At 44.2% G+C, this 26,758-nt stretch overlaps 1 protein-coding gene across 2 annotated transcripts in view; it reads right to left on the bottom strand.

Moving 5' to 3' along the window:
* LOC308562243 (serine/threonine-protein phosphatase 4 regulatory subunit 1-like) overlaps window positions 1-26,758 on the bottom strand; it is a 66,295-nt gene that overhangs the window by 11,978 nt on the left and 27,559 nt on the right. For both annotated transcript variants that reach the window (XM_081148150.1, XM_081148151.1), the window contains exons 5-12: window positions 25,745-25,887; window positions 18,029-18,175; window positions 9,528-9,635; window positions 8,728-8,793; window positions 6,485-6,643; window positions 5,790-5,974; window positions 4,268-4,710; window positions 2,150-2,343 (exon numbers count right to left, since the gene is read on the bottom strand). In XM_081148150.1, coding sequence (XP_081004276.1) covers window positions 2,150-2,343; window positions 4,268-4,710; window positions 5,790-5,974; window positions 6,485-6,643; window positions 8,728-8,793; window positions 9,528-9,635; window positions 18,029-18,175; window positions 25,745-25,887 — 1,445 coding nt within the window. The remainder of the gene's footprint in view (window positions 1-2,149; window positions 2,344-4,267; window positions 4,711-5,789; window positions 5,975-6,484; window positions 6,644-8,727; window positions 8,794-9,527; window positions 9,636-18,028; window positions 18,176-25,744; window positions 25,888-26,758) is intronic.

Here is a 26,758-nt window from a genome sequence, read left to right as displayed (position 1 = left end):
TGCTGGGCCTGAGAGAAGATGGTGACGCAGCGAAGCCTCACCTAACTTGAGGTGACAGACGTGGCTGATGAGGAACGTGTACTTGGAGAGCTGTTCTGGACTTTTACATGTACAAACACTTCTCATGTCTGCCGGTGAACCCTTACATTAGGTTAACAATTAAAATGTGCCAGAACGTTCAACAGTGACATGCTGGTCTCTGATCATTGATTGACATTAACTGAGATGGACCTGACCTTCTGCTGCAACCAGAACATGGGTTTCCTACTTGCACTGAAATGTCACACTGTCCACCAGCTTAATGGATTCTGACAAATCAGCTCAATATATGATTCAGGAGAGTCGATTAATACACCGATAAATGCTTCATTGGCTCAGACACACTACCAGAACCTTCAATTCCCAAGGTCTTCACTGAAATGTACTGCTTATTTTAATAGAGGGCGCAATAAAACAGAAAAGTATTGGTATGATAACCTAAGACCTCAATTTCTCCAACTTAATAAATTCACATTGATTAATAAATAATAAATCACTTTTCTTCTTTCAGGACTTAATTTTATTCCACAGTTTTCATTTGGAATTGTGTGGACGGCACTTGCTCTAGGAGACAAGTTCAGGTTTCTGTAACCACCACAAGTTCAGGCAGCCCCCAAAGGTATTTTGAGCTCATTTCCCCAGAAAACTGCCTGGCAGTCAAGAGAGAAGTCAGGAAAAAAGAGGCCCCCCTCCTCCCACTGGGCATTTCGGGACTAAGTTAGTGAGCCAAGATGGCAGAGCGGACGCGTAGAATGGGATAAAGTCAGGAGCTGAGGCGCCAGCCCCCAGCTGTAGCTCCTCTCCAGTTGTCTGGACAGTCCTCATTGTCTAAGCTTTCTGAGTTTTCATTTCTGTTTCCTTCTTTTGCAATTGGAAGCATCCTGACTGATCCTACTGGAACCTAAGGGTCAAGCTGCAAATTCAAGAGCCCTGACATCCCACACCACAAACCAAGGGCTGATGACAGGAGCCCTTTAAGAGCTTCCTCTCAAAAGGGCCAATGTGGAAGAACTGGTTCTTTTTCCTTTGTCCAGTTCCACACAGGACAGGAAAGCCTGAAGACTGTCACATGCCCACCAAGGTAAATGTGGCCACACCTTTCTACCTACCTAACACGTCTGATTTCAGCAAGGGTAACACATGAGTTTTCTTGCCTGTTTTTCCTAAAACCAGCAAAATTGGAGAGCACCTCATTTCTTACTAATAAGGGTAACCCTAACAAACTCTTAGACATTTTATATTTAGGCTATTTAAGCTGGTCTTTTGTCTTGCTTTATTGGCGCAGGCCTAGGGACATGATACGTGAGCCGAATTGCTAGAATCAAGTTATGAACTGTGTGAATGGAGAAACAATGAAAATGAGAAGGTGCCAACACGCCCATGACTTTGATCATGGACCCCTCCCTAATTTTAGTTCTTTAGTCTCGTCTGACCTATGAAGGACCCTAGCTCAAGGCAGCCCAAGTGCAAGTTCAGTAGGAATTAGGGAGGCACTAGAGCCTCCCACCACAAGCAAGCTAGGAAGCTTCTAGAGAGACTGGAACTAAGAAACAAGTCACAGCTCCCTCCCACCCAGGATTCGAGTCCCATCTCATGGGGCTGGTTCCAGACTGCAGGGAATAGAGTTGGGGAGATGTTAGCTTGCCCGAACCTCTCCCAGAGAAACGGCATGCTGGCACCCCTGCGGGAGTGACCGTGTCTTGAAAGAGTGCCTCTAAGGTGAGGGCCAGAGGTGATGACAAACCTCCATGGCCTCTGTCAACTTTACCCTCGAGGGGCTGCAGGAATTCACCTTCCGCTCCTACTCAAAGATCCAACTGTTGGTGGGCAGTGAGACAGAGTATTGATCTGGTTAACCCCCACCCCCCAAGAAGCAGGTCTCATCATCTTTGAAGAAGAGGAAAGGTACTTTTGGTCCCCACCTGTCTCTGTGGAGGAAAGTCAGGGTTATCAATCACCCAATTGATTGGTTGTCTAGTTATCCAAAACATGACCTTAAGAATAAAATTAAACCTGCCATTTATCATCTCCACCAGGATCTAGTAATAAGAGAGCAGCTTTGTGATTTCTGTCACATCCTCGGTGGCTGAGGGAGAGGCCAAAGACTTACTGTGCTTTGTGATATCCTGGCCACAGAGGGCTCGCTCTGTGGGGACAAGGCCGACGGAGCCGGCTGACTGTCAGAGGCAGGGCTGGGGTCTGAAAGGGACACTTCGCTTAGACCGTCTGCCAGCTGGCGCGAGGCTTCACTCACAGAGTCCAGCTGTGCGGCTCTCAGTGCAGCTGATAACACCTGAACTTGAGCTGCAGAGAGAGAAGTTTCGAGAATTTCAATAACTTGATCTGCTTTGTGGATATGGCGCACCGCACATGTGCTCATCTTCCCCACATCTGTCCCCACAGTAACCGTGCTCTGGGGTCCTAGGAGCGCTTAGTCAGGTGGTGATGTTTACTGCCATTAACTTCAACCATTCCAACTGAACACCAGCCATACACACAGCATCAAATCTGAGTGTGGGACACCTCAACTGTGAAATCAGAGCTTGACTCCATCATCTTTCCCAGAAAGACAACACGGTGCTACGGAATGCCAACGTCCGGGGGGACCGCTGACTCACGGACAGGAGCCTGCTCCCTCATTTATAAAGCAGGGTGGCTGCCATCTCCGCACCCCCCCCACACACACATATCCACGCACGCACAGGAATCATACCGGCTACATACACACGAATGAGTCAAGGTCCTGCTCACCCAAGGCTGCTCATGCTCTCTGTCCACAGCATGACTGTTTGAGACCCCCTAATGGTCAAGATGACATATTCTACATACCTTCCTATAAACAAAGACAGATGTTTCCATGTCCCAAACCTCCAAACATGCACACACAAGACTTACTGCATTCTGCATTCTGTTTTCTATTGGTTAAATTCAAGAGACTCCAAGATTCATTAAAATGCTTATAGCATGTAGCTGGCTCCCCACTGTGCCCAGAACAAGGTCCACCCCCTCAGTGCCACCCACCAGGCCTTCCCCATGGCCTGAGTGACATCTCTGATCAAAGATACCTAAGGTGTCACTTATTTCTGAATCTTTGAGGGTAACAGATCCCTCTGTGCGCTAATGAAAGCAGTAGGTCCTTTCTTACAAAGAAATTAAACATACATGTACGTGTAAGATTTTACAAAACGCTTTCAGAGACCTGAAAGAACCTATGAGACTCAACCCTCAACTTCTCCCGACGATGGATTCCTAGCCATCCTTTAAAGCCCACTTCAAATGCCACCTGCCCCGCAGAGTTTTCTCCCAGACATTTCCTCTGTCCCCAGGAATGATCAGCTTCCTGCACTGAGATCCCACAGCACGTCATGCCCCCCTCCTGCCCCAGCCCGTCACACCCATGTTTACACAGTCCCCTCCACTGGACCACGAGGGCCTTCCGTGTTGTCACTGCTGCCCCAGCACCCAGTCCAGGGCTCAGTACAGAGATTAATGCAACTTTAGAAACACGTTTTCCAAACCCAGACCTTTGTCTACGGCTATTGGAAGTGATATGTAACATGCTCATTCCTTCGGCAAACAATGACTTAATTTCCTTTATCAATTTAAAGACAGAATAATCACGGGCCTAACTGGATTTTCACATTTCCTTTCCCGAAAGCGTCACAAATCTGCCCGGCAACAGCAGCAAGTGTTGTTTTTTTCCAATTTCCCCAACTCAAGGAAGAATACAAATATAGCACTGCTTTGAGAAAGAAGAGGCGTGATAATGGATATGGATTGCAGGGCCTGGCTCCCCGATCCGACGCTCAGTGGGAGTACTGGTCATAAAATGAAAAATGCCCAAGAAGAAGTTGTACTTTTCCTTGTCGTGAAAGACAGGAACCTCAAAGTTTAGCTCAGGGCTGAGTTAACAGGATCCAAGAGGAGCAGCAGCTGTAGCTGTTCACAACTAGAAGGTGTTAGAACTCAGCAAAGGATGGAATGGAAGCCGAGGAGCTAATAAAATCCCCACTGCCACAGATATGCCTGAGAACTCTCTGCTGTTAGAACTGACATCAGACCTGCACGACTGCGCGCGAGGAGGCAGGACAGGACCCCTGCAGTATCAGCAGGGAGATGCTGAGGTTCTGGCTGTGGTGAGATGTACCAAAGGTAAGTACATGCACACATGCAGCAACATAGTCCCAGAAATGCCCCATTCTCCCCTTTCACTGTGGACAACACTGACCTTGAACATCCGGGTCATTCATCATGTGCTCCTGCAAACTGTCGAGGACTTTCTGAATCTCGCTCCTGGCCACACAGCTGCTGTGCAGAGTCTCGGGTGTGCAGCAGCCTTCTTCCGGCAGCCCAGCTGCACTCAGAAGCAGCTCCAAGTCCTGGCTTATGTCAGGGAGAGGAGTCCGCCAATAAAGGAAAGTACTGAATGCATCCTCAGGACTCCCTGGGGAGGCCCGGGAGCCGGGTCCAGGGTGGCTGCTGATGGGGAGGCTGTTAATATCAAGGAGCTTCGAGAAGGCACTGGTCTCCTTGCCTTCAGCCAAGCCAGGGTCTTCCATTGGGTTTTCCATTGGGCCATCACAGGAGCTCTTGACATGCAGGACACTGCTGGTTTCCCTTGATGGGCTTCCCAAGGATGGATGTGGGTCTTTCTGCCCTGGCTGTGTTGAGCTGGGTTAAATTGAGGAGGGCAAACTTTTAGCAATGTGTAATAGACTGGAAGTAAAGTGCGAAAACACAGGATCCTCATGATCACAAGCCCGGTCCTCCTCCTGACCTGGCCACCAACCTGCTGTGTCTCCCAGAAGATAACGGCCTCACGAGAGGATGAGAGGTCCGACCAGCCACCTCTACCCCTCTGGGAGAGTGGTGTACTCTGAAAATGCCACATGCAAGTTCAGCCAATCCCTCCACTATAGGCAGGTGGTGAAAGCCTGGCTTCTGATGGCATACCTTCTGTAGTGAGATCTCCTGCGCTCACCGCCTGTTAGGACCTCCACCAGGGGCCAGGCATGAGAAAATGCAAGGGGCTGGAGAGGGCAAGTGCTGGCTGGTGGTTAACCACTTGGAAAGTCTTGATAAGGAAGATGCTGCCTGGGGCCTGACATTCAGCAGGGGCTCCATGAGTCTTGGTGGAGATGGATGAAGGGATGGATGACCCAACTCATAAAGGATCAGTACTGGGATGTGAACTACCTACTCTCGCACTCCCGTATGATGTTACCAATAGAGAGATGCCTATGAACTTGAATGGTCTGGTTAGCACACACCCATCATTCTCAGAGAAAAGATATTTAAATACCCAAGATCAATCACTAGAATTTATTAGAAAAACCAGTGTAGGGTCTACTGATGGTGGATCAGGAATGTCACCATTATGAGCATGAAATATTCTATGGCACAAAGGTACATTTGGGAGACTTCACATTTTTCCCAGGTACATTATCCAAAGAACTTCATTAATCAAAAAGTAAGAGAAAATTTTCTTTATAGGTTATTTAATCACTACTCTCAATGAATATTTTATCTAAATTTAGGAGACACAGTAGCTTCATTATTTATAACCCAGTAGTCATGTTTCAAACTCATTATTGCAATTACTTTTTCCTTCTTTACATAATTAAAGCTCTAATATTCCATCTTGCCCAGAAGGTCACTGTTACTGAAACTCCAGACGAGATAATTGCTAGAATTTTCGGTGGACACTTGAGGTGAAGCGGGATCCTGGTAATCATTGGGTCAGAGCTTACCAGGCTGATGCAGCGGCGACACGGCTGCTTGCGTCGGCTGACCCGTATGTGAAGCTGGACCCCGCACCCTGAGCTGGCGGCCCGATGCTCAGGGTGCCGTCCTCTCGGATATAGAGGCCAGCCCTGGAGGGGGTTGCAAAGGTGGAAATGAAGGGGCCCAGGGACTGGAAGGCAGCCTGGCGCACCTGAAACCAGAGAGAAGAGCACGTGAACGTGGCTAGGCCAGGTCTGACCCCAAGCTGAACAGGAGACAGATCACTAGGCCATTCACTGTCTGAGCTGACTTACTGCTTTCTAAGGCATACCCTAAATTCCAAATAAACTATTTTCAACAGAAAACAAGAAGAAATTTAGCACTACCATGTAGTTTTTAGTCTTCCAGAATATTAATTCCACATCAAATAATTCCAGACTTTATAAAGCATCTGTGCAGACCTTCCTAATCACTGCAGCATATTTACAACCAGAACAGAAAGGGCAACAATTCACAGTTCTAGTCTTTTCCTTCTCATTTCTCATTTCTATGAAATTCATTCACTATAAATGTGACGGTGGGAGTCACTTTTTTAACTTCACCAAAGCTTTTGAGATTTTAGGTGCCCTAAGCCTCACAAGGTCTAAATGTGACAATCAGTGACTGAAAAGACAAAACATATTGTCACAAGTCCAGACTCCAAGACGAGGCCCGTGCTTACCCATCGGCAGGAGTCGCTGACCAGGCGGATGAAGAGAGGGGACAGCTGGGTTCTGCGGACCTCAGGGGATGTGTTGTAGGACACTGCCATGAAGCACTCCGCACAGGCCTTTCGCATCCCCCAAACATTATCTGAGCAGAGCTCAAAGAACTTTGGGATCTAGCAAAGCAAATAAAATCGTACTACTCAATCTGGTTACACTGTGGAAGGGCAGAGCTGTTTTAATGATGCATTTAAGGCATATCCATAAATTAATGACAAAGAAAAGGGAAATATACCCTAGTCTAAAAGGAATCCTTTGAAACCAATAGAAATTATGACAAGTAGAATAAAGCAACATTTCCTTCACCTCTTACTTCCAGTAAATGACTTGATTAAATTTAACAAGGTAAAAGAGAAAAAAACACATAAAAAAACCCCAAAGGCAGAAAGACTGATATTTGTTATGTGATTACAGAGAAATACTGGGAATGACTCTGACAGTCAGTGGTTACCCCAAAGAGCTCAGCCATCCAGGTACCACGGTCTTTGACTGCGGTATCTCAGTGATAGAGGTAATTGTTAAAAACTGGCCACAGAAATGGAAACATTATCGCCTTGGCTATGACCAGGTGTGAGTCCATTTGTAAGGTCACTTCGGGATTCCTGGGTCCGACCCTGTGTGGCACTTCAAATCCATTAAACCAGTTGTCACATCTCACTGGCTCCCTCATCAATACATGAGCTAAATGAAACCTGTGACACATGTCACTTTCTACGGGCAAATAACCAGCCAAAAAGCGCCACAAAAGGGCACAAGTGACACCGGAACGTCTGCCTGAGGGAAGGCGAGCATGCTGGTCACTGTTGGCTTCACTCAGACGCAGTGAGGGGAAGGAAACACTCCGTGCACTCAAAGCGACAGCCACTAAGAATTATTTTGAGGTTAGAACTATGTTGATATGCCTTATACTTTTAAAAAAACATTAAAAAAATGTTTTTATTGATTTTAGAGAGAGAGGAAGGGAGGGGGAAAGAGAGAAAGAGAAACATCAATGTGAGAGAGAAACATTGATGAGTTGCCTCCCATAAGCATTCCAACCAGGGACTGAACCCACAACATGGGCGTGTGCCCTAACTGAGTATCGAACTGGTAACCTTTCGGTGCTCAGGATGGGGTTAAACCAACGAGCCACACTGGCCAGGGTGACATGGCTTAAACTTTAAATAAAATAAAATGAGCTTCTGAACTTAAATTTAAAAGTCAATTTAAAGATTATACTTTCTGAGGTTAGGTTCCACCCCTTAGGTGGTATATCCTGTCAAATAAAGTGGCAAGCATGTGCTGAGCAGTGTTCTCCAGGGGCAGGGCCTGGGCAGGCACCGGGGAGCAAGGACAAATGTGATGGGGAGAAGGTCCCGCATCAGCCAGACTAGAATGGGGGTGGTGAGGGACACACAAGTCCTCTGAACAAACTGTCCTGAGGGTGCTGAAACGGAAGAAACAAATGCTCTCTGACAGATTTGGGGGCAGGGTGAATCTGGACCAGGAAAGGCCCTGATGGAGATACGTGCATATTCAAGCTGGGTCTGACATGGGAGCAGGGTCGCACCAGGTTGGAACGATGCTGGAAGTGGGGCAGTAACAAGCAGAAGAGTCACCGTTGGCTCGTGAAGTGGTGCTCTATCCCTCTCTGTCTCAGAATCATGAGGGAATTTATCAAAAATATGGACTTGACACTACCCCCTTCTGCCCTCCCCATGACTCAGATGCATGGCCAAAGGGGAGACACATCCAGGCCCGGGCAGTGTTCAGACGTGAGGGAGGTGACTGGAAGTGAAGCAGGAAAGTTGCTTGTGAAGGGACCTGAAAAGCCAAGAGGGTCTGGATGTTACCCTGGAAACCAAGAAACAATCCCACAGGTTTTGATGCCCAGGAGTGAGGTGGTAGAGCAGTGTTCTAGTGTCCTGTTCTAGAAAGAGCAGGAGGGAGGAACAGAGGAGACTGCGGAAGTGGCCAGTGAGGAGGCGACAGCATGGTCCACAGGAAGGAGGACAGGGGTGCTTCCTCTCCGTTCCACAGGCCAGCTGCCTCGTGCTTATGAGAAACACTCGCTTCAGAAGTCAAGAAATTTGAAAATGATGAATGTAAAACTGAGCTGCCGCTCCAAAGAAACAGACTCATAGGCACAAAACTTTATGATGGATTTTAAAAGTGCCCTAACAAATGCATCAGCAATTACAGTTGGCAAAACTTCACGTACCAAAAATTTCTCAGTGGCTTCTTGTCCAACGGCGTGACAAATATCACCGAAATTTGTAGCACACACCTTAAAAAGGCAAAAGGCACACCCATTATTCTCACCTTTCTTTTTGTCTTAGCAAATTGTGCAGACTAACAAGCAGGGACCTTGAGAGCAATTACTCCTCTAGCGAGGCAGCTAACAAGCACTCACTAAGCCCATCGCCCACACAGACTGCCCAGGTGCCGCCGATGCACTGGAAACCGAAGATTTACAATACAGTACCAAATTCTAGCACTTTCTGGCTCCTAATTGATCTCAATACATAATGCATTTGGTTAGGACAGAGCAAAAGAGACCCTTCATATTCTCCGAATGGTAAATGAGATGGATCTTCTTGCTGGTGAGTCATGGGGAGAGACTGGAGGGAAGGTGAGGCTGTCCTGGGAGGGGTAGCACTGGCCTTCAAAAGGAAGACTTTGACAACCAAGCGAAAAGCGACTAAATGGGAAGAGAGCGGGTAGGATAAGAATTAGAAGGTGCGGCAAATCACCCCAGAAAGTGAAAGGCTTTGCTTGCCTGGGCAAAGGCATCCAATCACATCTAGCATGGTCCCCGAGCTGGCCCTCCTGCGCCTGAGAACAGCAGCATTACTCTTACACAATCTCATCTCCGGGTGTTCTGTGTTCCCTAACTACAGTAAAAACTGGCACCACTGTTCAGGTGTTCTCCTCACACAGTTCACACTGGCCACATTTTTCTTCCAGAAACTTTACAGGAATGGATTTTGAAATTTTTAACGTTTTAAAGCATGTGCCCACCTTCCGAACTTGAAAAAGCTTCCCATCACCACACAATTCACAGAATCGAGGGAGCAGCAGGCGTTCAACTGTGCTCTTGCTCAGCACTGAAGCCAGTTTGCAGATGATCTATAAAGAAGAATACCAGTCACTTGAAACACCAAAGCTTGTATCGCACATATCACTATCTATGTTCCAAAAGCTAATATTCAAAATAATACGAATATACCCAAGAAGTGAAAACAAAGAACGCCTTCTTTTGAGTTCTATAGAGTTCTATGATCAATAAAGGGCTAAATCTCTCTCAAGTTTTACTCAAACAGGGTTTGTCTAAAGCTCAAATGTTACTATTGTAGGGAGCCGCTGTATGCCCAACACATAAATGAACAATCTATGTGCAGTAACTCGTTTTGCCTTCCCAAAACCCTATGAGAAGGTATTATTTAACCTCATTTTTCCAAATGAGGAAATTAACACTCAAAGAGGTTAAGCATTGTGACCAAAACCAAACAGTGGTGAGGTGGGCTATCTGGATGCAGTACAAAAAGCTACCTGTAGGCACTGGAGAGTGATCAAATGCTGGTGGCAACTAAAGGAGAACAGATCCTGAGAGACAGGAACCACACGGGGAAAACGTGGATTGCTATTGCTTTTTTGCCCTGGACATCCCCATTCTGTGTGGCTATGCAGAGTAGCTGGACCTCAAGCAAAAGCTATAGTATTACTGGTTTAAGAAGTCAGAAAACAGAGACTGAGGTTGCCAAAGCAGTTGGCAAGTGAGGGTAGAAATCCTAGGAAGGAAGGAATGAAGCAGCTAAGAAAGGAAGAGCCCGGCAAATCTGTGATTAAATCCTACTTTAATCCATACATGTACAGGGGAGATGGTGAGGTTCCCAGAGAAAAACAACAGATTGAAGGCAAAAGGAATTGAATGGTTTCAGTTGCTGACTACTGCAGGGGAAACAGAATCTGAACTGTTTGCCAGAACAAAGTCAACATTCTTCAGAGAAAAATAATAGAATCCAGAGTTTCTACAATGTTTCATCAAGAACATACTATAGGCAATAAAAAATTCATAGACATGAAAAGAAATGGGAAAATGTGACCCATATTCAAGATAAATATTAGTCAGTAGAAACAAACCCAATGAAGACCCAGATGTTAGAACAAGCTGAATTTAGAAGGACTTTAAAACAGCTATTAAATATGCACAAAGACTAAAATGAAAATAGGGCACAACAAATGAACAGATAGGAAATCTCATAGAAGAAATTAAAAATAATAAAGACTTCTGGTAATAACACAGTAGCTTGGTCAGACTTACAACTCTTGCAGATAGCAATTACAGAATCTTGGGGGGGGGGGGGGAAACACATTAAAAACAACCATTGGAGAGCAACCAGAAGGCAGAAAACGGAGGGGAGGCTACCCTTAAAAGATGAACTGCAATCAGAGAGATCTGCAAGTAAGTTCTTTGGCTGGCTGCTAAACTACACATGTGAGGGGGAGCTCCCAGAGGACCCAGCAGAAAAGCAGCAGCAAGAAACTAAACAAACTGAACAGAGAGTTTAGTGCTGCTCAAAGGAGACAGCTGGGAGTTGGAGATCAGACAAGATAACTGCCTACTACATAAAACTACATAAAAAACCACCTTAGAGAAATAATCCAGAGCCTCTGCAGTGTAACATTTATAATGTTTAGTGCTGAATTAAAAATAACTACCTATGTATTGATAGCAAAAAGTGATCCATAATCTTTTTTTAAAGCAGTTAATGGGAATCAATACCAAGATAATCCAAATGTTTCAATTACCAGGCAAGGATTTTAAAGGAGCTATTATAAATATGTTCAAAGCTTAAAAAGAACACATATGCATAAAGAAGAACATATAGGAAATCTCTACATCACAGAGAATTAGAAACTATAAAAAAGATCAAAATGGAAATTCTAGAGCTGGAAAGCACAATAACTAAAATAAAAAATTTAATAGATGGGCCTAACAGCAGACTGCGGATGACAAAAAGAGTCACTGAACTTAAAAATAGGTTGATAAAAATGACGAAATCTAAACATCAGAAAGATGCGGGGGGGAAAGAGAACTATAAAGACCTGTGGGACTATATCAAGCACCCCAACTTTGTATAATCTAAGCCCCAGACTGAAAAGAGAAAGAGGAAAAGGCACAGGAAAAATGTACTTGAAGAAATAATAGCCAAATTTTCCCAAATTAGGTGAAGGCATCAACACACAAATCCAAGGAGTTCAGTAAATACAAAGTAAGATAAGCATGCATTCGGCAAAAATAAAGAAAAAAAAATCTCAAAAGCAACCAGGGAAAAAGGACACTTTTTATGCAGGAGTACAGTGTGGATGATAACTGACTTCTCCAGAAGACAAAAGGATATCTTTAAAGTGCTGCAAGAAAAAACAAAAACAAACCTGTCAACTCACAATTCTATATCCAATATAACTTCAGAAATGAAGGCAAAATAAAGACATTTTCAGATAAAAACAAAAAGACCTTATTATCATCAGCCAACCAAACTAAAAAAAAGTATTCAAGGAAGTTCTTTAGGCCAAAGGGAAATGATACCAGATGGAAGTGGAAGCTCAGATCCAGAAAAGGAAGAAAGAGTACCAAAAATGGCAAAAATGTGAGTATAAAAGGCTATACATATTTTCTCTTTTTGTAATTTCTTTAAAAGATATAAGTGTTTATATCAGAAATTATAATACCATCATATCAGGTTGATAATGTAATATACATGTTATAATGTATATTAAAAAACAGCACAGAAGAGGAAAGGGAGTGAACGGAAATACAGTATTACAATGTGCTATATATTTTTAAATCTTCAACAGAAGGATTAAAACGCAGTACTACAAAAATACTCAATTACCCCAAAAGAAGGCAGGAAAGAATTAAAAGAGGAACAAAAACAGATGAGACAAATGGAAAACAAATAACAAAATGGCAAAGTTAAATCCAAAGATAATCAATAATTACATTAAACATAAATGGACTAAACATTCCAATTAAAAGGCAGAAACTGTCAGACTGGATATAAAAACAAGACCCAACTATATGCTATCAAAAACAGGAACACTTTAAATGTAAAACATTTAAGGTTGAGAGCAAAAGAATATAAACATACAATGACAAACAGTAAGTGTAAGAATGCTGGAGTGGTGATAGTAATATCACAGTAGACTACAAGATACAGGTTATACTCAGAGATTTTTAAAAAGTCATGTCTTAATTACAGGGTCAATATATCACAAAAATATAAACATTAAATGTGTAGCTTTAAATGCTTAAAATGGAAAAGGTAGACTTAAAATTACTGTATCTTCCTAAAGAAGCTAGAAAAATGCAGGCAAATTGAACATAAGTAATTGGAAGGAAATAATAAACAGTAGAAATCAATTGAAGAGAAAATAAGCAATAGAGAAATTGAGAAAGCAAAAAATTGATTCTTTGAAAATATTAATAAAATTGATAAATCCCTAGCAAGACTGATCAAGAAAAAAAAATTAAGAGAGAAAACACCAATTATCAATATCATAAATGAAAGGAATAACACTACAGATCTTACAGGCCTTAGAGAGAGAAGGAAATATTGTAAACAACTTTATCCCAATAAATTGAACAACTTAGATAAAATTAAATTCCCTAAGATACACAACTTACCCAATGACACAGATGAAATCTCAATAGCCCCACATAAAGAACTGAATCCATTATCAAAACCATCTCACAAAGAAAATCCTAGGACCAGAGGTTTTACCTATGAATTCTAACAAATATTTAAGGGAAAATAATACAATCTTAAACAGTATCTTTCAGGAAACAGAAGAACAGGGAATACTGCCCAACTCAAATTTTTTTTTTTAAAATATATCTTTTATTGATTTCAAAGAGAGGAAAAGAGAGGGAGAGAGAGAGATAGAAACATCAATGATGAGAGAGTCATTGATCGAGCCTGCAACCCAAGCAATATGCCCTGACCAGGAATCGAACCCTGATCGCCTGGATCCTAGGTCCACGCTCAACCGCTGAGCAACGCCTGGCCGGGCCCAACTCAATTTTTGAGGCCACAATAACCCTGATTCTAAACCCTGACAAAGCATAATAGGAAAAGAGAATTGCCTACAATAGTCCTCTTGAATACAGATGTGGAAATCCTCAACAAAATGTTAGCAAATAATGGAGAAGGAAACACTCTTGACATTACAATGTCAACTAGAATCATCACTGGATACTAATACTAAGGGGCAAGAGTTGATGAAAACAACATAGTTTTAAAGTAATTCTCATTATTTCTAGGTGGAAAGCAATCCTTTGGAGAACCTTGGCAGACACCACCTCCATCTACTAAGTCACCAGAGTTAACATCACCAATATCGGGACAAACTGAAGTCTTGGGCCTCCTGACGTGACACACGAGAACACAAGATCACTTCCACGATATCCTGCCAGAAATGCAGAGTCTGAATCTACTCATGAGGAAACATACAAACACAAACTGGGAGACATTTTACCAGAGCACTGGCCTATATTCTTCCAACATGTTAATGTTACGAAATTCAAAGACAGATTCGGGATCTGTTCCAAATTAAAGGAGATCAAAGAAACATGACATTTCAGTACACTGCAGAACCCTGGACTGTATCCAGGACAAATGACAAATGTTTGAACATGAACTGCCCTAATTTTGACCAATGTACTATGGTTGTTTAAGAAAGAAGTCCCTTGGTTTTAAGGAGTATGCACTGAAGCATTTAGGAGTAAAGGGGCATCATGTCTCCAATTTACTCTCAAATGGCTCAGAAAAATATATACACCTGTATATGTATTCACCTGTGTGTGTTTTGTGGGTGCACATGTGCATGTGTGTAAAGAGAGAGAACATGATAAAACAAATGGCGCTGAACATAAACCATGCAGAAGCTGGATAAAGGGTATATAGGCATTTATTCCTGCAACTTTCCTATCAGCTTGAAATTAAAACAAAATGAAAAATTACCCCCCCAAAAAACTTTTACAAAATCTCCCACTCCAAGAAAAAGAATAAGAAGGGGAAGCAAGGAGGGGAGAGAGGACGGGATCAGGGCGGGGACAGAGGACTGCTTGTCTCTGGAGTCCACTTTTCCAGCTGCCCTCTTACAGCAGAGAAAAGTCCTGGGTTAGCAGCCCACCCGCTATTCAGTGGATTTGGAATCTGCACACAGCAGACAAGAAAGAAAGGTAGTGAAGGGAAACTGTCCCCACAACATGAATGAGGAAAAGGCTGTGTCCTCCCAACTCAGAGAACACGTATTTCTGACCTACGCTAGGCAGAGCTGCACAGACGCCAGGCTTCTGTATCCAGGGTAACGGGCAACTAAAGAGTGCCCAGAATCTCTCTCCACCCCTGCCCACCTACCACACCCACATGACCTTATTACTACCTGTACAAAACCAAGCCTGAATCATTAAAAGTCAGCACACCGAGTGACAAGAAATGATAGTCCTGTGGCCCTGGGAACCACTTGTATGGAATGACAAGCTTCACTTAGTTGCTTGGAGCCAACTATTCTTTACTGCACGTAACCACAACATTCTTTTAAGTAAATGTGCAAATAAAAATGAGCTTAAAAATAGGAATGACGACAAAAAATGAGGAAGCCTTAATGTGAAAACGTGTTGGGAGAGAAAAACAGGCTTCTGACAATTAGTTATAATCTCAGAATGCTAATGGCCTTCTTGCAAGCACGAGGAATTATAATTGGTCTCCAGTGGCCTGTTTATGCTATCTAGATGTAATTACAGGATATAGCAGTTTATACCGACCCATTCATTCAGAAACATTTACTTAGTACTGACTCTGGGCCTGGCACTGTGCTGGGTGCCAATGGGGGAAAGACAACTGTGTTTAAGCAGCTCACCATTTGGAAGGGGAAAGACACAAATGAAGTTCACGATTCAGTTGCTGGATGAGAGAAGACATGCATGAAGGAGGGCATCCCTACCGTGTGCTGGTGTAGCTAGAAAGACTTCAAAGGACAGAACGCATACATGCGTGAGAAACCAGGATGTAAGAAACCCATACGTCATTTGTTCTGCATAACTCAGCTTAAGAATGCCCAGGACATGTCTAGTTGGCTGGCTCCGATTTTCCTAATCATGTGTGCACTAGGGTTGCTGGCATCAGAATCCATTGAAAAGTGTAACAGAGTGACGCACATCCTGTCTGTTGAGACCTGACATTTCCTGGGAGTGAGAAGCAGTTCCTATGAAAGGGCACTGTCCTGAGAGTGTGTTTATGTACATATGGATGCAGCAACATTCACACCATATGGCGCCAACACAAGGGCATCAGAGCAGCCCTTCACTTCTCCTGACACATCACCTCCTCACAAGTACACATCAGTGCCCATAGTGTTTGGAGTTTGGCTCACAGATCAATACTGAGAACCCTGCCCCCCTTGGGGCTCTGCGAGTCACACATGGCCTTTTCCTTGCAGAATGAAATCTACTCTCTGCCCAGATGTCCAAAGATTGAACACACTTTGTTTTCAATAGGGTCCTTTCCTAGCTAAAAAGACACAGCGCCCCAGTGTGCTCCGCGACTCTGGGTGCCCAAGGAGTGAGTCGCCTCCAAGACCCCTGGGCCTCGGGGCTCCAGGAAAGGAAGTCAGAACAGCTTCTGAATGTGGCCAAAGCAGGCGTGGGCCGGGTCAGACCAGACGCCAGGCAGGCTTCCATTAGAGCGGCACAGGGAGTGAAGTGCGGCCCCACCAGAGGACCCCGATCTGCAGCTGTGCCAGGCCTGCAGAGGGCTCAAGCCCGCTTTTGTTCTCTGCAGCCACATCTGACCGCTTAGACATTCAAATAATGATATCAGCAACTCAGTTGGAATGAAAAATACAATTTATATGAACTAATTTGTTCTGGAAGTGATTTGTGGAGATAGCTTTCTGAAAGCTTGTTATATTTCCCAAAAATTTTCACCACACACACACACAAAGAAGAACAATATTGCTGACAAGAATGGAGTGGCTAGAAACAAAACAAAATAAAACTCATGCAAAAATGCTTTAGCATTATTTTTTATGGTATATCAGTCTTTAGAAATAAGATACTTGGTTGTCAGTCGTAACCTTGGAAACTCGCCTAACCAACTCTCAAACAAAAGAGAAGATAGAGTTGGCAAAGTTCACTGCTCAACTGCCAAACACCCCAACTAATGATATTATCCAGGTTCATTTCGCACAACAAATTTAATTTCTTAGAGAGAAACTTGAAATTTATAAGAGAACCCTGGAGAATTTTAATTTTAATAGTCAATTATTCTTCAGCCTGACTCATAAACATATGGGATACGCAAAATATTAAATTAGTTTAAAAAGCTAGGCCTCTAACTCCGAGTTGAGGGAAACTTTTACATAAATGAAGACTGCCAGGTGCTCTGATGCTCTAATATAGTTTTTTCGCTCCAAAGTATACAACGTTTCCACACTCTGAAAAAGAAAAAATTCCTTTCCTCTAACGCCATTCTTTTCCAACCAAGAAAACAGCTATCTTCTAGATCTTACTGTACTCATAACTGAGGCTTATGATTTTTTACATCTTCAGGTAGATGTTTCCTAAAATGCTGTAGCTGTTCACTTCTAGAACATAAACAGAAAGGCCATGCTGGGCAGCACCTCCTGCACGGGTCAGTGGACAGCAATGGGGGCAGCAGCTCAGAAAACAAGATGGCCTTGGAGAACCTTCTCGAGCCACAAAGGAGCAGGCATGAGGACAGGCTCGGGAGTCTTGGTCTTGGGGGATCCATGACCACCAGCCTGACTCTTCATTCCAGAAGCGAGCAGAAAGCCCGATTAACCATCACTTCACAATGTGTACAGAATCCTACAAACCCAAGGACACCACAAAACTGTTAAAAGCAGAAGAAATTCAGTATTTAGACTATTCTTTTAATTGTACAGCTTTAACTGGTATCAGCACAAATACTGAACACAGCATTTCCCAAAGTGCTTTAACCTCTGGCCACATCTGCACTCTTCAGAATGCCTCCTTCTTATTTGCAGACATGCCCACTTTAGTCTTGACCTAATCAACAGAACAGACCCATGCCTACTAGGTTTTAATTGTGCTGGTACCACCTAAAGTCATCTCCCACGTCACACTGGGTTCTTTCCTTCGGGAAACACAGTCCATGATCCCAGCAGGTTTAAGGATACACCTACAAATCTCAGCATCCTGCCCAGCAGAAGTCGAAGCCAGCTACCCCAACTCTGTCCAAATCACTGACATCCCTCGCGTTGCCTTCTTAAAGCAATTGGTGATAGAGTCACTTTCAAACATACTCAGATCTGAACTGGAAACTTTCTCTGAGCGAGGCCGAACCACCAGCCACCTTGTTTATGAGAACAGGGCTGGCCAAGTGAACACATGTGACACTTCAAGTCACACACACACCCAGCCACAGACAGCCCACAAGGCGTGGGGGCTGTCGCTCCCCAGGCAGACTTACGTTCACGGCTTCTGCTTTATATTCATCATCACTATCCGGGGCAGAGAGTGCCAGCAGGATTGGACACACTTTGTTCTCAATATCAGGCTGGAAAATCAGATCTTGCTCCAGAAGAATCAAGAGCACTTCCTGACTTGATTTTCTAACCTAGAAGAGGAAAAGGCAAAGGTGAAACACAGAGCAAGCCCAAGTTCTCTCAGGATCAAGACCAAACTCCCTCAGCAGAGCACCTAGCCAGAGCACCTCCCTTCCCCCACGGTTCTGGAAGCTTCAGTCACACTTCCTGCCCAGGCCTTAGAATGTGCACTCCCTCTGCCCAACTGACTCCTGCCATTCGATGCTCTCAGGCCAACGTCCCTTCCCTTGAACCCCATCAGGTCAGGTCCCACCTGTAACCTAACAGCACCCTGCACTTTGGTCTCATGACTCGTGTCCCAGATCTCCACTCATATAGACACGCACACACACACGTTTTTCTGTGTGATGACACATTGCCATCAGTCTTTCCCACCCAGATGAGGCAGGGTGCCATGTCTGACTTGTCCTGTCCTCCGATGCACCCTTAGCACTTGGCAGCGGGTTGATGACACGGGGTCATCCTCGAACCCCCAGGCAAAGGGACCATCCTCCCACCACATCTGGGCATGAATAATATCAACTGCAACAGGAGGCCACAGGCAGGGCTCAGAGGAGAGCCCCACGGGCAGGACAAGAAAGCGAGGACTCAGTGCAGAGAAGAGGAAGGTAGAAGGCTGCTCTTTGCAGTTGGCCTGGGGGTGAGCAAGCATGACGAGGAAATCTAGGATGCTGAAGATGACATTTTGGGAGAAATGAAAGCACAAGAAATTTGAATTGACAGGGCTAGTCGTGAGCAGCCCCGGCCTCCTGGTGAGGCAGGATAGTGATGGACCAGGAGTATATGGAGTCACAGACGACAAGCGGAGAGCAGTTACAAGAGAGCCAGCCTGTGAGACTGAAGCCACAGCAGCAATCCAGCATGAAACTTTCTGAACAGGTGACAGGATGAAAACAGTACTTTGGAAGATCATTCCGGCACTGTGTTTGGAGGAAATTGGAGGCGATGGCAGACTGAGGGCAGAGGTCAGTGGAATAGTGACTGCACTGATCCCGGTGGGAAAGGCGAACAGAGAAAGGCAGTACCGCCAGGCACCGGTGACGGGACCGGGCATCCAACTGCAGGCAGCAATGCCCCCAATAACTCTGCGGTGTCAAGCACGTAGTGAGTGTCTGACAGGCCAGGAGCAGAGAACATGAGAGGACCACAGAGCAGGGGACTCAGGCCTGCCGGCCACCTGCCTATGGGACACAATCCCAGCTGACGGCTCAAAAGGCCAGAGGACAGCTGGGAGGCCGCCCCAGACAGTGAAGGGGAGCCCTGAGTGGATATGGAGCCAGGTGTCACAGGCAGTTCGAAGCCTGCCAAGGGTGAAAGGTGGCCCCCAAAGGTTATATCCATGTCAAATCCTTGGATCTTCTGAATGGGACTTTATTTGGAGAAAAAGTCTTTGCAGATGTGATCAAGCTCAGGATCTGGAGGTCATCCAGGATTATTGGGGTGGGCCCTGAATGTAATCACAAGGGTCCTTACAAGGAAAAGGCAAGAGGAGAAGACAGACAAAAGAGGGAAGAAGGGCACGTGAAAGTGGAGACAGAGATGGGAGTGATGTGGCCACGAACCAAGGAAACCAGCAGCCACCAGAAATGGGATGAAGCAGGACTGAGGGGAAAGAGGAAGGTGCAGGTGCTGGAGTCTTGAGCTCTGCGTGGTGCAACACATCTCCAGGGAGAGCCATCTGTGGGCTGTGGAGATGGATATGGGTGACGGACAGCAGTCAGGTGATCACCACAGGTGGGTCTCCCTAGGCCCATGGAAGAAGCTGAGACGGAGGGAATCCTAGCACTGTGAGAAAAAGACCAGACAATACGCTGGAGGACGGGCGAGGACCAGGGCAGAGACTGGAGACAACGCGAGCAAGGAGGAAGGGACGAGGCAGGGAGGGCTCCTAAGAGCCCGACGGGACACCACAGTGGGGTGACTGCTGAGCCCCAACCTGTGCTCTGCAATTACTAGCTGGAGCATCTAGGGTGTGGGACTTAGCCCCTTGGAGCCCTGGCCTGTGCCTCTGTCCCAGTGGATAGTAACAGTGCCCATGCCACAGGTGGCTGTGTGGTGAATGACCTAATAGACAGAAGGGCTCAGACCAGGGTTTAACACAGTATGCCCCAGATGAGAGCTGGCTAGGATCTTACAAAGATCACAGTGTGAGAAGCCCAGAGAGGGAGGAGTCAGGATGACCCCAGCCCAGGAAGAGCAGAGAACAAATACATCCTGGTCATCTTTTCACCCCACTGTTGGGATAGGGCCATGAAATGCCTGGTGGGCATCCCAGAAAAGGGGTCTTCAAAAACACAAAAGTGCTTAACAGTGACAAATGGTACAAACGGGTCAAGCCAAGGGAAAATTGTGGGAGAACAGAAATGCAATTCCATAAAACAGTTAAAATGAATGACCAAGAGCTTTCGGATCAATGGGGGTAGATCTTAAAAACAGAGGAATACCAGCAAGCGGCAGAGCAGAGAGGACAGTCTGATGCCACTTAGCAAGGCCTTGAAGCACCTGAACAAGGCCCTGTCTCAGTCAGGGCCACTTACACATGGTGTGACTAGAAAACCCTGTTAGGGGGGACGCCCGAGCTCAGGATGGCCGTTTTCTACAGGAGGGAGGGAGGGGGAAGAATGGGGTACAGGACACAGAGCAGTTTTAACCATATCTCTAACTATAAACAAAAAGGTTAGAAGCAAAATTGCAAAATGTTAACACTTGTCAAATAAGAGTGCTGTGTATATGGGTGTTTATTACACAATCCTCTGGTGTGATTAAAATATTTTATGATATTTTAGAAAATAAGACTATTTTTGAAAGAAAAAAAAAAAATACTGAATTTCACAATGACATGAGTTGAGTCCGTGGCTTTTGGGAGCATCAGTGCAGTGCAATAGCCAAGGCTCAGCCGGGAGCCCACTCAGGGATAGGGGCTGGGGAGGCTCCTTGTTTAAGAAGCTTGCAATAGGGAAAGTAGTGAGTGTGTGTTCAGGGTCAAGGGCAGGAGACAAAGACGAGGGAAATTTAGGCATGATTATAATCAAAAGAGAAAAGCCAACATGAGAGACTGGGAAAATAAGCTAGCTTATGAGACAGAAGATAGAACCTAAGAGAAAATGAAGACATCAGAAATGAGAAAGGGATGGGACATCCATTCCCAAGACACACGGCGAGTAGCTCACGACAGCTGAAGAAATGTGGAGTGTTTACAGCTGATTCAGTTCTATGATTCTTTACTGAAAATATCTACCAAATACCAGACCCTGAGCTAGGTCCGAGGTAAGTAAGACCCAGTCTGAACAGTAAGGGGCTCAGAGTCTAGAATAGGAGAGAAAATACCGGTTACAGTAACCAGAAGTGCCTGGGCAATCCTAAAACATACAACAGATGGGCCTGTGAGACTAACCTGACATCCTGCGCTCCTCCTCCAACCGCTGCTCCCCCCTAAACACAACCACACCTCTGCAGCTCAGATTCCTCACCTCTACAGCAAGGAAGAATTAACAAGGGTGCCCATACTTCATAGGGAGGTTAGGAAGGGTAAACAGAGACTCCTGGCTAATACTGAACATGGTATGTCACAGGGAGAGCCCCAGCAAGGGCAGCTGCTAAGTAGCAGCAGTCATCATGATATTGATAATATGCCCATTTTTGTTAATTTCATGCCTTACAGGAGTCACTGCATGTTCAATGGCCATGAAAAGTACCTGATGATGAACAGAGACAGGCTGGCCTGAGATGCCATGCTGGGTGGGACATGCAATACCCACTCCCACATGCACAAAAATGTGCACCTCTGCTGAAGAGAGAATCTTAACTCATAAGGGGCCTTCAGGCACTCCCGATGGCCCCACTGTGGACATCTGGAAGGGCCAGTCTCTGTGCAAGTGAGGCAGAGACTGGTGGGAGTAGGAGGGGAGGGGCATTCAGAAGGAACCAGAGCATGAAGGGACTGGCAGGTGCCTGTGCATCAGTGGTGGGATGGGGACAGGAGGCCCGTGAAGGTGTGCGGACTGAGCCCAGGGGCATTAAAGAGTCTGAGATGACTTCACCATATTTCTGTGTCTAAAGAAGGCAGGGATGGAACACAGGGGGTGCCCTACTTATCTCTTTAGCCCCAGCACAAAGCCCTGTGCCTGGCTCCTCGTGGGGCACTCAGAACCTGTCTGAAGAAATGAATGAACAGCCCTGCCAGTGTGGCTCACTGGTTGAGCATTGACCCACAAACCAGGAGGTCACAGTCCCAGGTTGTGGGCTCGATCCCCAGTGGGGGACATGCAGGAGGCAGCGGATTGATGATTCTTTCTCATCATTGATGTTTCTCTCTCTCTCCTTCTCCCCTCCTCTCTCTGAAGTCAATAAAATCAATAAAAATATGTTTAAAAAAAGAAATGAATGAATGGAAGAAATCAAGTTATGATCAGACCTGTGTGAGGGAAATATTAAGAACCTGGAGAAGAAAATGCAAAACTAATCAAAATACTGATGTTAGGAGAGTGGAAATAGGGTGAATTTTTTCCTTCTTTGAAAACTACCTTTAATCCTGTCATACTATTCAACAGTTAGAAGTGAGTATTTGCTCTTTTTTTAATTCTTACCTGAGGATATTTTTTCGATTACTTTCAGAGACAGTGGAATGAAGGGAGGGATGGAGGGAGGGAGCGAGACAGACAGACAGAGAGAGAGAGAGAGAGAGAGAGAGAGGGAGAGAAACACTGATGTGAGAGAGACACATCAATTGGCTGCCTTCCACATGAGCCCTGACCCATCACCAGGGATGGAGCCTGCAACTGAGGTACACGACCTTGGCCAGCCTCAAACCCAGGACCCTTCAGTCCAAGAGCCAATGCTCTAACCACTGAACAAAACCTGCTAGAGCAGTATCTGCTCTTTGTAGAAATACAAGCCCACATTGTAGAATTTATTGAAAATAACAATGATGAAATCTTGGCATATTATAAAAAATTACAGCCCGACCAGCGTGGCTCAGCGGTTGAGCATCAAACTAGGATCCAGGAGATCGCGGTTCAATTCCCAGTCAGGGCACATGTCTGGGTTCTGAGCTTGATCCCCAGTCAGGGGCATACAGGAGGCGGCTGATCAGTGATGACTCTCATCATTGATGTTTCTATCTCTTTCTCCCCCTCGCCCTTCCTCTCTCTGAAATCAATAAAGATATATTAAAAAAAAAAATTACAAATATATTTAACGCCCCAAAATAAACTGATACAGACAGAAATGATGCAAGGCTATTTGTTGCAACAATTTTAACGTGGCAAAGAAGCAGAGATAACCTAAATGTCTATCAATGAACTATGGTACGTGTGCTCAGTGGAATACTATGCAGTCAGGAAAAAGGAATGGGGGGGGGGGCCCTTTCCCTGGACTGCTATGGACTGACCTCCAGGATATCCTAGATGGGGGGAAAAGCAAGGGACAGGGCAGCAGGCACAGTAGCCACCTTGCATCTGAGAGGAACAAGAGGGGGCAGAATACAAGGACATATGTGTGTTTGTTTAGTTATATGTGTGTGTATTTTTTAAAGGTAAGAATAAACCAAAACCTATTCAAAATGGTTTATTCATTACCCCTAAAAAATCTACAGGGAGGAAGAGACAGGCAGGGGGATCAGGATGGAAGTCAGGTTTCTCTGAATGTACTTACTCTGCTTTACAGCTTTTCCTGTGGAATCACATAAAAACATTTTAACTAATTATAAGTCTAAATTATATCAAAATGTAAAAGCTAAAGCAATTCCTACAAATGAAAACAAATGAGCCTAAATGCATATCAAGTTATCAGCTTCGCCACGAGAAGGGTTGATGCAAGTGACTTGAAAATGCAGGACTGCTCACATGACTGTGTGTCTCCAGGGCAGACAGCCTGAGGACAAGAAAAGCTTAAAATACAGTCCATAGGGTTGGTAATAGCACTGGTATTTTCCTTTTAGATACACACAGACATACATGTTAATACCATTAGGGAGCAAGATTTGTACTGTGTAAAAAATATATATACATATATAAAATCAAATAAGTAAAAACCCTATAATCCTAAGTTTAAGTTGGAAATATCAATATAGCCTCAGGAGGAATTTTCAGTTTTTAAGAAAATCAATTGCTCTGTCACTAGAAGCAATGACTAATCTCGTAGCAATGAGCATCTGCGGTACCCACACTCAGGCTTCCCATTATCATTTCCCTCTTAAAGGAACTGGGCCATTTTGGAGAAATGGCCAGTTGCAGGTAGAGGTGAGCTATCCAAGTCTATGGGTCATGTCAAGAAGATTCAGGAGCTAACTTAAAGGGGGCCATCTGGTCAAAGCTAGGATAATTTGTTCATTAAAAAAAAAGACTGCAATGGATGAAAACATCTAATATGTTAAAATCACAGGTTCATTACAATACTCACAATAAACAAATTATTAAAACCTAATTGGTAACATTTGTAGATTATTAGGACACTAGAAACTGGTAAATAAAGGGAAAAATAAAGCATTTATCTTGTCTTCCCTGGACAAAAAGACTTTCAGGGTTACCAAAAGCTGAGAGGGGAGTTCTTTACAGAAGAATCCCAGCTATGAAATGAAAAAATGATGGAATATGAACATCTAATGAAATCCTAGATGTGGGCAATGATCACCCATGGCTGCTCATGGGTTGATAGAGATTTCGTAATGAACAGGTAAGGCTGACAAACCTGCACCAAGTGACCACACAGCTTTCTGCTCCCTGACTTGATGCTGCAGGAAAACACAGCAGCACCCAGAACAAATTCTCACTGTGCGACACAAAAGTCTGAGTCTGACAGAGCCTCTAAATTACCACCAGTGTAGGAAATACTGAAACTAGAGGAACATCTTGAACAACATGATGGGGACAAGATCAGCCAGATCCCAAGTGAAGCAAATCTGACAGGATTAATGACCCAGTTTACTCAACAAACAAACTGCAGAAGCAAAAGGGAGGGAGAACTTTATAAATTAAAAGAGATTTAAAGACATGTCAACCAAATCCAAGTGTGAACCTGTGTGTCTTCTGATGTGAACAGACTATCTGCAAAACCAGACTGATGAGAAAACTGGGAAAATTTGAACAATGACTAGATGGCAGATGATATTAAGAAACTACCGATAATTTTTACACTTGTGATAATGGTACTGTCATTATGTTTTTAAAGTATCTATATTTCTCAGAGTGCAATACTAAAGCATTCACAGCTGAAATGATACAGTATCTGGGAACTGCTTTTATCTGGGTTGGATTTATGTTGGTAAGAGAAATGAAAAAAGACTGGTCAAATGCTAATGATAGTTGAAGCTGGGTGAACAGAACACAAGCATTCATTTTAATATTCTCTCTACATCTATGTGTGTCTGGAAGTTTCCATAATAAAAAAAAAAAAGAAAAAAAAGAAGCATCTCATGATAATATGAATGGGTGCTGTCTACCTTCCTATGTGATTAGAGGGACTGGGCACAAACAGACCTTTGTGCCTGGATCACCTAACTCTGTTTTCTGAATTATGAAGGTTAGTTAAATAAGACTAAAGAGGATTTGCTACAGACATCTTAAGGTTACGATTTTTCAGACCTGATTGTTTGGATCTGTGAGGTACCGCACTACAATAGGTATAAGATATTCGGAGAACACCACTGGAAAATTTGATCTGTTTTCTTGTAAAAAAATGGCAACAGGAGGAATCTGTTCCATCAGCTCAGTCCGCACTGTGGGCTCTGCAGCAATAAAAAACAACAAAAAAAGAATTATATAAGAATAAGCCAAGCATCTTGTACATACTGATAGTTTCTAGCTTTTCTTACTAAAATACTTCATCAAAAAAATTAGACAAATGCAGTTTAAAAATCATTTCCCATTTAGAGTATTTATGCTACAGACAGGCTTAAAAAGCTAATAAGCTATATGGCAATATAAAAACATAAAAAGAAGAGAGAATGACAACTCTATTATAACAAGCCATATATAAATCGAGGAGGGCGCAAGGAGTCTGCGTGCTGGGCCAGCATCCAAAAGCCATTACAACTAATGGCATATATGCCAGACCTATGGGCTGTGCTTATTTAAATTCCAGCCAGAATGTATACATTACAAATAATTCTTTCATAAATGCACTCCCCCACAATCCACGCATCCCAATTATTTCTAAGGCAAAGCATTAAACAAAAGACCGGCTTGAGCGCCAATATACCACATTAAATTTAACACAAATATATAATTGCTTCAGCGCTGTAAATGGTGAGTCATTTATAAAGAGAATCCATTTAAGGACTCAAAACATCCACTTGGGCCTTTTTAAAAGCGTTGTGTCATAGTCTTATGAATATTTTAAAGTAATATGGGAGCTATATGGAAGGCTTATTTTTCTATTTTCAGTTAAAATGATCAAAATCTAAAGCAAGCCTAAGATTTCTGAAACTTTCTGAAGCAGTTCACCAGTCATTATAAATGTCAGGGGGCCGGCAGCTGTCAGTACTGGCGAAGCCACTACTCATGCATCTGACTCCTTTTCCTGGGGACGGGGCAGGGGTGTGAGTGTCTCAGTGTCTACTGCACGGCAGTGTGCTTGCCTCCTAGGACAGCAATCGT

Source organism: Miniopterus schreibersii (genome assembly GCF_964146895.1).
Source record: "Miniopterus schreibersii genome assembly, chromosome: 10".
Lineage (NCBI taxonomy): Eukaryota > Metazoa > Chordata > Mammalia > Chiroptera > Miniopteridae > Miniopterus > Miniopterus schreibersii.
The sequence above is the reverse complement of the archived record's forward strand: the minus strand, read 5'-3'. Positions and strand labels throughout refer to the sequence as shown.